At 40.6% G+C, this 11,657-nt stretch overlaps 1 protein-coding gene across 3 annotated transcripts in view; it reads left to right on the top strand.

The window, feature by feature from the left end:
* The first annotated feature begins 542 nt into the window (after window positions 1-542).
* Window positions 543-11,657, top strand: part of mcama (melanoma cell adhesion molecule a) — a 46,353-nt gene continuing 35,238 nt past the window's right edge. For 2 of the 3 annotated variants that reach the window (XM_053618027.1, XM_053618028.1), the window contains exon 1: window positions 544-727. In XM_053618027.1, coding sequence (XP_053474002.1) covers window positions 667-727 — 61 coding nt within the window. In that variant the 5' untranslated portion in view covers window positions 544-666. Of the gene's footprint in view, window positions 728-11,657 lie in introns of all 3 variants that reach the window. The other variant, XM_053618026.1, reaches the window with a different exon arrangement.

Genomic DNA, 11,657 nt, shown 5'->3' with positions numbered 1-11,657 from the left:
TCGGATCTACCGCCACCCTGACGAAGATAAAGCACTTACTTAAGTTGAACGAATTACTAAATAATATTCGTTTGCTGATTAGAAGCTGGAGACATATTGTTAGATGATAGAGTAAGATTTCCTTGAACAATTTTACAGAAAGACGAACGATCATAATACCGTAATATAATACACGCTTGAGAAAGAAAAGAGAGAGAAAGAAAGAGCTGGCTCATATAGTATTGGTGAGCAATTTATCTGATTGACTGGAAAGAATTAGTACTGGGGTGGCCATCAGGGTGGCAAGGTTTACCTCACCCTGTACCACCCTTATAACCACGCCCATGTTTTTTTGTTTTTTTTTTGGTCTGGAAATATTTTGAGCTGGAAAGACAAAAAAAAGAAAATACTCATTTTTCTTCTTACTTTTCACGCAAGTGGTGTATAATAAGCACAAAATTATAGCCAAGAGAGCATTTTTGTGCAACTGGAGCCCTCCCTCTCTCGGCTCTCTCTCTCTCTCTCTCTCTCTCTCTCTCTCTCTCTCTCACACACACACACACACACACACACTGCCTCACACACTCACAGCCCAGAGTACACTGCACAGTCGCGTGCTCAGATTGGAAAGCGTGCACACTTTGTTTTTTTCTTCTCTCCAAAGTGCTGGTTAACTGAAGGGAGAAAATGGTGCCAAAGAGCTCGGTTTTACTCCTCACCCTGTTTATATGTTACTTCACTCAGGAAGGTAAGTGTGGTTGTTTTGTTTTTGTGCTGTTTTTTCCCCCCTCTGTGTGTGTATGCGTGTTTATTTATTGTGAGGAAAACTTTGCCAGAACAGACCGCGCGCGTTTCAACAGGGATGCGCGAGAGCCTCCTGAGGGGAGTGACACTGCATCTCGTCGCGCGCGTGTGTTTTTTTTTTTTTCTTAATTTAGATTTTACCTGAGGTAAAAACAAAATGCTTAAACTTTTTAAAAACTCGTCGTTCTTAACCGCTCATTAAGTTTATCGGGGGTTATTTTTGTTGGTCTTTTTCGCTTCTGACTCTTAACTGGAACAAAACACGTTTCCAAGTTAATGTCATGATGTTGTCTTGCTTTTTAAACACAAAACAAAAACAACAACAAAAATAAGACAACATTAAAGCTGAATTTTGACAGAGATTGACTGGAGGGTTATCCAAACGAGACTAAAACGCTGTTTTTTATTAGCCCAGCATGTTACTGAGTTATTGGGTGCATTGATGTGGCAAATGTGTTGGCACAGTTTTTATTGTTTTTCAGCCTGGGCTGAAATTATATTGCAGTTTTGTGGTCTCAGATACCTCAGACTGCTTATACTTGAAAGATTTGGTCAAAATCTTCGTTATACATTTTAAATTAACTAATTATGTGTAGTATGCTATATTAGTACTGTACTGTAACTCATGGCAAAGCATTTTGTATTGGTATTAAAGCTCTATTCAGATGGGATTGGTTCTACATGGGGGAGTGGTATATCTCTGGGATTTTTGTCCTGTCCTGTGATTTATTTATTTATTTATTTATTTATTTATTTATTTAAAAAAAGGAAAAGATTTTTACAGAATGTGCATTCATACATACACCTGGGAAGATTCAAATATCCCATATGAATGCTGTTGGTTAGGAGAAGAGGTTTTGCACTTTTTCTCTAGAATAAAGAGTCTCCAGGAAGTGAAGCGGTCTCTTCTCTCGTCTCCTGCCCAACCCAAAATGAAACCAAGTTTCGTCTGAGTTTCAAATGTAGAACAATAAAACAAAAAGGACATTCCTCAGATAAGGAATGCGACGTCTCCAGACACTCTATTGTGTAGACGCTTCCATCTCTCTGATTAACACAGTCATCACTTATCAATATCATAATTACGGCAGACATCCGCTGACAACGTTATTTAACAGACATGTGCCTGGAAGGTTTGTATTTAATCCAACCTCAAATATAATTCACACTTTTAGGGCTGAGCAATATAACAGTGTATTAGTATCGTGATATATAAAAACCATGATACTGTATCATCAGGTGTCAGTCTTAGTAATATCTATCTATCTATCTATTCTACTTATATTTTTTCCATGACTTGGCCAGCCTTTGTTTTATTGTGTTAACTAAAAGTACAGTTGTGTATAGATTGTTTGGCATGTTTATATTGTACAGATTTACTCAGATACAGGGTTTCCACTGAAGTCATGGCTAATATGGGACTGTTTTACATAATTACTGTACATTGGACGAAGGATAAGTGCACATTACACTTTACGGTGCTCATCTATTCATTTGGCTGTTGGTTTTATCAAAAGCCACTTAGAATTGTTTATTAAAATTAAATTAGAATTAAAATTATTTCTGACTGTTAATTTTGCAACTCAACCAACACTGTCCTGAGGGCACAAGATTAGAGTACAGAGACAAAACAGGACTCCTAATCCAAGTTCCACTTCTCTTCACCCTCTATCTCACCATTTTACCCAGCGGACCCCTCCCAGAGTCTTGCCCTACCCACTTCTCTTTCTTTCTCTCTCTCTCTTTCTCTCTCTCACTCTCTCTCCCCCTTCTTACCCCTCTCACACCCCTCCTTTCCATACTGGATGTTCCCTAACACTGATCTCTCCGTAGGCATTTAACAAGTTCCTGTTATTCCCTTCTGGTCATCTTGGATTAATTAGACCCCCCCCCCCCTTCCCCTCCCTCCTTCAAGCTCAAACCCCTCATATACAGGACAGTCGTCTGTTTTGTGATTATTGAGTGGACCGTCATGAAGTCCAGCCCCCTAGGTAGGGGGTCTTTATGATGAAGAGGGTCACCTTGCACACTTTGCCAGCGAGGGCTGTTTTTCATTCACAAGTTGACAGAGACACTGTCATCCTTGTAAATGATATCAGACAGTGCATCATAACAGGGTTTCTTAATTGGGTTGAGACTGGAGACTGAATTATGTCTCTGGCAAGGGTTTTCATGAGGGACGGGGAAAAAAATGTGCAGAACCCAACGGTTGAATTAGTCTTCTTCTTCTTCTTTTTTTTTTAAATCAAAACCTGACACCTGTCCAATATAAATGTATCTGAGTTCAGTTCCATTTTAATTGTTGTAAGGGGTTGCAGTGAAAGCAGCAGGATGGAGTTAAATACTGACTGCCTTAACTGAGGACAGTGTGGGCAAAAGGGTCTCTCGGTCCATATCAGGGAGCAGCCATGGATGAAATTGGATAATTAATAGGTGTACATTAAAACGAATGGGGAAAAATACAGTCTTCAGCTAAAATAAGACTTTTTTTTTATTATCCCTGGTTTCTGACTCCACTCTTCTTGATAGTGCAATCCAGTATTTTATTTGACTTTGAGAATAAATCTGAAAATAAAAACGCACGGTTATTGCAAAAACGTGTACGCTTGACTGAAGTGAATGAATTTGCTGTCCCACACATGATCTGCATGCGTCTTTAGCAACAAAAGACATCATATTTGCCAGGCAGTCACTTATATTTGAAGCAGCAACACAAGTCTTCATCTCAAACATGGTGAAAAATTGCCAGACACAGAGCTTTTGCTGGTTTCACAGCTATTACTGGCAGTGGATGAGAAACATGTGGGTGCGGGAGAGGAGCCAGGAGTGCAATGTAAAATTGAAATGTGAATTCAGATCCGAGGACTCATTACAGTCATACATGGTGATATATCAGAAGTCTATCAGCACACTATGCCTTGAATAGGAGCATGGCCAGAGGATGATAGAGACTTATTCTTTGAATAAATGATGATGATAGAGAGGGTGTGTTCTAGGGTATTTTCACAATGCCTTTTTTTTTTCCCCATCTGGGAAATGTGCTTAAAAGTTGTGAAACCTTTGGTTGGCAACATATCAGTTCAGACTCCTGTTTCCTGTGCATGGAGATGCTCCACATTCAGACCTCCTGCTTTCTCATTTATACAGTATGTTTACATGGACAACAATGTTCCGATATTAACCCGATTAAGACGATACACTGATTAAGAAACTAGCACGTAAACAGCGATTATTGATTACCTTAATCCGACTAAAGTCATAATCCTAAATCGAATTAAGACATGTGGTGTATTCCTGTTTTAGTCGCATTATCGACGTGTATTACAGACATGTACACACCTTAATCACACTATTAACGTCACCTGGGAGTTTTCACCGCATTTTGCGACAGGACACGTACACACACAGCAGTGCTCAACCATTTGACGGCAAACAAGAGAGCACGGCTGCGTCCGAAACCACGTACTTACCTACTATATAGTAGGTGAAATACATGTATTTCGGTAAATATGCGGTTTGGGACGCAGCCCACGGCTTCAAGCAGTCATCTGTTTGCACGTATAGCACGACGAATAATTAACTGCACTTAAAGCTTTCGTAAAATGAAACACCCAAAACTATACATGGTACCATAACGAAGACGAACTGTATGTCGATACGTGAAATTCTGGAAGGAACATCGGACAGCGTGGCGTGCGGACGTAATGACGTGTGCCGTTAGTCCATCTACGTTCTATAACACGTAAAACGGGAGCATGAAAGGAATATTCTAAAAGCAACTCATGTAAACACCTTAATCAGAATATTGTCTTATTCTGATTAAGGTCAATAATTAGATTATGTCTGTCCATGTAAACGTAGTCATAGAGACACCAACCATGTGGCTGTATCCACAACCTTCTGTTCAGTTCCCGATGTGGTCCCGCAGTCTTGGTAAGGTTAAAAGGTCTTCTGTTCTTTATTGTATTATTGTTGGAGCACGTTTGAGAATTTTTGCCCGAACAGATAACGGAGCTAGAGGTGTCTGCAGAAGGAATGCCATTTTCAGACACTCTTGTTTACTCCCTATACTTTTGCCTTATAATTTGTTTATGTCATTTGTCAACTTCAGAATCGCATAACATAAGTATTAAAAAATTCCAGACCGATTACTGCATTAGCCACTTTTGCATCCAACATTGAAAAGAGACTTCTATAAGCATGTGTGTTTAGAGAGCTCTGGAATTCAGAGGATGACATAGAGCTGGATCAGATGACTCACTTATCTACAGTGATGTTGATCACAGTGTAGAGGAGAAGAATATGTTGCCATATGCCATCTGATTGGAGTCAGGACGACGCTGTAAAGACACAACACAAAGGTTTGTTGATGTTTTTTTCTCTCACATGGCATTTAGAAGTAGACAGGTTACATCCTCGGGTGTGTCCTGTTAAGTTATGAGTTCATTGGTGATTCAACTGGTACAGTATTCTAACTAAATATCATGTAAAGTGAGGGTCCACACTCTCTAAAAATGTTCCAAACTGTCCTTTTCATAGTTGTTCCGGTGGTATCATCAAGGGAATCAATCTTTTGTTCCTTTATTGTGTGTGCCTTTATTGTTAAGGTGCATGTGGTATACCTTTAAGGTCTAATTTTGCACCTTTAAAATGATTTTAAAAAGTAACAGATGTAAACTTGGTGGAACCACCCCAACAACAAAGACAAGTACAGTTTGGTACCTTTATTTTTGGGAGTATGTTCAGTATTATGTAAAGTATTGGTTTTATTATTGGTTTATCTGTGAATTCTATGATTTTTGTATAGTAAAAGTTACAGCTCCACTAAGTGTTACTTGTACAACTCAATTACAACTTAATTACAACTATTGACCAAATGGTTCATGAATGTGGGTCACAGTGGTTTAGTGGTTGGCACGTTTGCCTCACACCTCTGGGCTTGGGGGTTCGAATACCACCTCTGCCCTGTGTGCGTGGAACTTGCATGTTCTCCCTGTGCTTCAGGAGTTTCCTCCAGGTACTCCAATTTCCTCCCCCAGTCCAAAGACATGTGTTGTAGGCTGATTGGCATTAACAAATTGTCCATAGTGTGTGAATGGTGTTGCGATTATGCCCTGTGATGGCCCGTCCAGGGTGTCCCCAACCTTGGGCATCGAGTTCCCTGGGATAGGCTCCAGGCTCCCCCATGACCCTGTGTAGGATATGCGGTACAGAAAATGAATGAGTTCATAGATAAAAGCTGTAATAATTATGACAGTGTAAATATTCTGTGTAAAGAGTGGCCTCTTTATTGGATTCAGCAATGTTTTTATACTGCATTAAATGTTAACCTTGAAGTTAAATTGATGTTGTAGTCTTGAGTTTCAGTTCTTGGCTCCAGGTCCTGGACAGGCAGCTGTGCGGGGGGGGTTTCCTTGTGCCAGTGCAGACTTTGCAGCTGTGTCGCTTCGTCCACATCATATTTCTGCATTAAACTAAATGACAGCCATATTTAAGTAAAACCAGGTCTAATGGAGGCCATGTCTGTCATACACAAGACCTTTTGTTCACTTGAATCTGAGTTGTGTGCATTTCCATTATGGCATAACTTCAGAATTTCTCTGTTATATAGTATGACCAATTGACTTGTGCCAACTGGGCAGTACCTGACTTTCAAAATTTCAGAATCGCAGTTCTGTTTAGACTACTATTATGATCTGTTATAATCACTTGGGAGCTTTGTGGACAAACTACACGATCTTTCTGTTTCTGCACTAGCCTATTTTGTATGGAAAAAAGAGAAATAAAAGAAAATGTGGAGGAAAGATTGACAGGGAAGACATGGGCAGCAAGGATTGTATGTTCTGCAAAGAGCGCTGGAGGAATAATGCGAAGAAAGGTATGTATATATATATATATATATATATATATATATATATATATATATATATAAGAAAAGCATATATATATATATATACTGTGCACCACCAGGAATCACGTTCTGCATTTGGGTATGACATGCTAAATAATTTATTATAGAAGCAATACTATTGTGCTTCCATTTTGTCTGTTCCCACACAAATCAATGGATGATCGACTGGATTCAGAGATCTGCTGCGCATGACAGCAGATTTGATTTCATTTGAGTTGACAGATATTTGATTTCCTCTCGGAGTCTCATTGGCTCTTTCTCACCACTGCTCTTGATACTAGTTACAGAGGGACTCACACTACACAGACAATCAAACATGATTGGAGCCTTGGCAGCCACAGTGCACAACAAAAAACTGCACAACATTGGCCCATAATGTGCGGCCAGGTGTGAAAAGACCTACTATTGAATGAAATGTGAAGTACATATATTCAAATGTTACTGAATAATATGTTTATAATGACACTTTGTTGTTATTATTATTATTATTAGCCATTATTATATCCTTTGATCATAAATACCATTCAGAAGACAGTATGTGCTCTACTCAGGCCCAGTCAGCCATGCCAGCCCTCATTCAGCAGGCTGTTTGATCACGTCCCGAGCCCGAGGCTTGCTGTGCCCAGCCCTCTAAGCCTTGATGAGGCGAGACAGCGACTAGACGGCAGCCATGCTTCCCGTTCCTTCAAATCAACCGCTTCAGAGCGCAGCCAAGACAAAAGGACTGGGATTCCTGAGCCGAGCGCCACCATGGCTCTTTTGAAAGAGCATAATGAAGGGACGATGATGCTAGGAGCTCCTTTCTGAGGGACTGGTTTGGAAGGTTTGGAAGAGGGTTGAGATCTTTATCTGCACAAGCTCGGTCTTATCAGGCCTGCTTAATCGAACACTAAGGAAAAAAGTTCCTCGCTGTTGAGATCATTCCAGAGGCACAACAATCAGTTAGGATTTTCTCAGGAAGACAGGAAAGTACGATGTGAGTCAATCCTTGTCGGGACAGGATCTAGCTTAGCTTAGTAGAAAAGCTTGGATGCATTTCCTTTGGCTGTGGATTTGGTAGACAGGGTAATTTTCTGATTCAAATTATGGACTGGGATGCGTGTTGGAATTAGCGTTGGCTACGGATATGCAACGTGGGTTTCGTCTCTTTGAAAAGTCCTTGGATATGACCATTGTTGAGCAAAAACTCACCACAACAGTTGACGGAACCACAATTCCAGCTCATTTCGGGTTAAAGAGGACAACAGAGAGGTTTCAGCCAAATGTTGGATCAAGGTTCAGCGATTGCTTGTTTATTAAAGTCAGCCGTGGAGACTAACCGCGGTAATTGGGCATTAGAGCACAAGGGGGTGAAGAATTCGCCGTGGACGCACGCCAGTTCGCTCTTTCACTGTATAATTGAAACAGAACAGAGAAAACATGAGCTACATTCTCTCATAGCCTCCCCTTTGAACCTCTGAAAGGTGTGAAAGGGAAATGAAATTGGATTTATAACACCGGAACATCCTGTGTTTATTATTGCCTCGCTGGACGTCTCGGACTAATCCAATATTGGAAATTAGAATTCATAGTTGAGTAGTTATATTGCTATTCAAGGTGCAGTATGGACGACTTTATTTCCGCCATACAAAGATGTTAGGCGGCGAATTTGAATGAAAAGGAAAAGCCAAACATAGCGATAAAAGGCTTTAATTAGCAGGTTATGTCCCTAGTGATGCTTTTAGGTATATCTCGTTATTATTTGCCACGGTTCTAATCAGCTTAACTCTTTTTTTTTTTTGTTTTTGTTTTTTTAATATGCAGTATTAAATGGCCAATCAGTTTTTGAAGGCTCCATCTGGACCATGTTGTCATGTCTGTCTCTGGCAGGAGGCTGATCTGGGATCTGGCAGAAATCCCAGAGTTGTCTGGGGATTTTTTTTTTTTTTTTTTAATCACCCCCAGTGTAGTCTACTCCAGTACCCCCATCCCCCTATAAATCTTCAATACCATCTTTGCTGTTGCCCGTACTTTCTTTCTTCCTTCTTAACAGCTGCACACACCTGGTGTCTGAGCTGCTCCAGTCACATGTAGGTGGTTTTGATTCTGTGCAAGTGCGAGTGGGTGTAGGAGAACATCCCTCAGGTTACAGAAATCATACACGCCTACGTTTTCATCACCCGAGTCCCCATCCTCCAGAGTTTCACAGTTCTGGCTCACTCGCTTGTGCCCGAACCCCCCCCCACAGATTTCCACTCAGCACATGGCAGGGAGCTCGTCCTGCCACTCTGAGGGGGCACGAAGCTTTGAGCCCTTTGTGTAAATAAAAATGTAAAAATATATATATATATATATTATATATTTCTACTTCTCTTTATTGTAACCAGAGTATAGTGACTGCTGCTCAATAATTCATACAACTTTTATGCTAATCTTTGAGATTTGAGCAACTATTCCAGTTACACTAACCACAGAGCCCTCTGAAGTGTGTCGATGTGCACACATGCGACCGCGCACACGTCTCATTATGCCTTTGAAACGCATGGGATGGATTTCAGTGGTTTTTGAAATTCAATGCACAATGCATGACATACTCATGGAACCCTGTCTCCATTTTAAGTGGCCTTTTGCAACAAAGAATCTGTCAACATGTGACTTTTAGGTCCCTCTCTAGTCACCTCAGGCAACAATAGTGCAGAACATGACCTCTCATATGGTCCCTCTCCCTTTGTCCTCTCAGATGGTCTAATCCTGTGACCTGCTCCTTTCACCCTGTCTCGACTTACTTACCGCAGCTATGATTTCTTCCCCTGTGAAGACGTGTTCCAAAAACAGAACGTAAATATGCCTCTCAGTGGTGGACAAATCATAAATCTATTATCTAACTCTCAGGCCAAGTAAAAGCTCGAGTGGAAGTGCGTTACATTTGAACGTGCACACCAAATGAAAACATTGGTTTTGTGAACGTCAATATGAAGTAGGTTTTTTGTTTTTTTGTCTTGTTGAACCTACTTGTCCCACAGGCAACTACAAATAAAAAACGAATCCCTTGGACTTGAAATTTGCTTCTCCAGGGCACCCGGTCTACTGATTTGTCCAACCCTGCTTCTAAATCGATCTTTCTAAATCTTCAAAAACGCACAATCCATTTTCTCCAACACTTTGATTCTTTTACTCCAGAGACTTGAGAGAGAGTTTATACAGTCGAGTTAATATTGGACAGGCACTTGTTGCCTCTCTGCAAAACCAGCCTCTCAAATAAACACAGCATTTGCTTTCTCTAAAATGTCAAATTACTAAATGTCATCCCCAACCACATAAACAGGCTGCCCTTCTCTCTTTGGTGCTTATCATGTTTGAGGTTGGCCTTTAGAAGAGTGCGGCCTGAAAGCCAGAGCAAGCCTTCACAAGTTCAAAGTGTGTGGCTACTTAGTATGCATGTTGCCGCTCATCCTAAAAGAAAAAAAGAAAAAAAACATGGCATGGTTTCCTACCAACAGGGAAAGTCCTAATCTGATGTTGGACCAGAGTCCACTGCCATCATCATGGCAATCAATCATCTAAACATTTAAATGTGATTAGCTTCCATTGAATACAAGGTATGAACATTTGTAGCTGGACACGTTTGTCTGAAGTAACATACCGGTCATGCTGATCTCGTGAGATGAATTTGAATGTTCGGTTTCAGTCGATTGAGGACATACCCGGATAGACAAATTATAAAGTGATTAGCTAGCCCACTGGGCAATGGAAAATAAGCAAGTACTTGAATCCCTGCGTGTGACAACTTTATGCAGTCTTTATCCTCTCCTAGAAATGTCTCTGGTGATGAAGCACCTTGATCAAGAAGACTTTGGCTGATGTTTTCAATGAATGAACTTGAGAGATAGCAACGTAAGGTTCCCGAAATGTTCGGTTAACTTAAAACTATTAGCTGGGAAGGTTCTATGTTGAAGCCTATAACTGAGCGTTCCCCTTTCAGAGAGAGTTGTGAAGCAAAGAACCTTTGCGAGAACCTTTTTTTCTTGGAGTGTAACGTACATTTAAAGTGTTTTGGATATTCACAGCTAAAACCGTGATTTTATTCGTTATAAGTAACATTAGCATTTGGTCTTGGCATGGTGGGCGTTTTAGTTTTCCTTGTAAGAGAACCCACAACAAACCTCTAGCAGCCCTCATCGGCACTTCGGCACGGTGCCAACATCCTGCCACCACCATCCGTCTCTCCACTCCCTCACAGGCTCCCTGTAGATCTCATAATCAAGCACAATGAGCTTGTAATGGCGCATCCAGAACGTAAAGATGAGGTTACATATGCCCATGCATATTCATGTGTGTTCCCCCACACAGACCACCGACTGCTGTTGCAGGAATTCGCTTCCTTTGTTCTTTAGTTCAACCACTGACAACTGAATAATTACGTCTGGAACGATGGTTTGTTTAGCACAGCTTTCCAAGTCAACAACAAAAAAAAAATAAAGCATATTTGTTTTGCTAGGACTTTTTCTGCTATCATTATTTTTTTTTTTTAATTGTCATTTCAACCTTATACAGTTGGTACAGTACACAGTGAAATGTTCCTCTAGGACCATAAAACAGCACACTAACCACATGAGACGACACCGAACTAAATAAGATCTACGAACATTCTACACAAAGTGCACGTGCAGACGTGTGCTAAAAACACAGGACAGTACGGTAACTACTAAAACAGGACAATAGGAATGTGGACGTGTCTGATATAACAGGTAGTGCAGAAGATAGGTGCCAAGGAGTAATATCATTTAAAAATGGTATCAATCTACGTAGATACTACTAATGTGTAATGTCTGTAGGGATACCCAAACTAGCCAGTCTAAACCTTTGTGTAGGGACACGTACAGCCAGAGGAAAAACCCAGCTTTTCTTGCAGTCTTGGGTGTGTACAATCAGTAGCCAAGCCACGAATAGAAAAAAAAAAACAACAAGCCCAAACTGTGCTGCC

The sequence above is a fragment of the Ictalurus furcatus genome, chromosome 28 (genome assembly GCF_023375685.1).
Source record: "Ictalurus furcatus strain D&B chromosome 28, Billie_1.0, whole genome shotgun sequence".
NCBI lineage: Eukaryota > Metazoa > Chordata > Actinopteri > Siluriformes > Ictaluridae > Ictalurus > Ictalurus furcatus.
The sequence above is the reverse complement of the archived record's forward strand: the minus strand, read 5'-3'. Positions and strand labels throughout refer to the sequence as shown.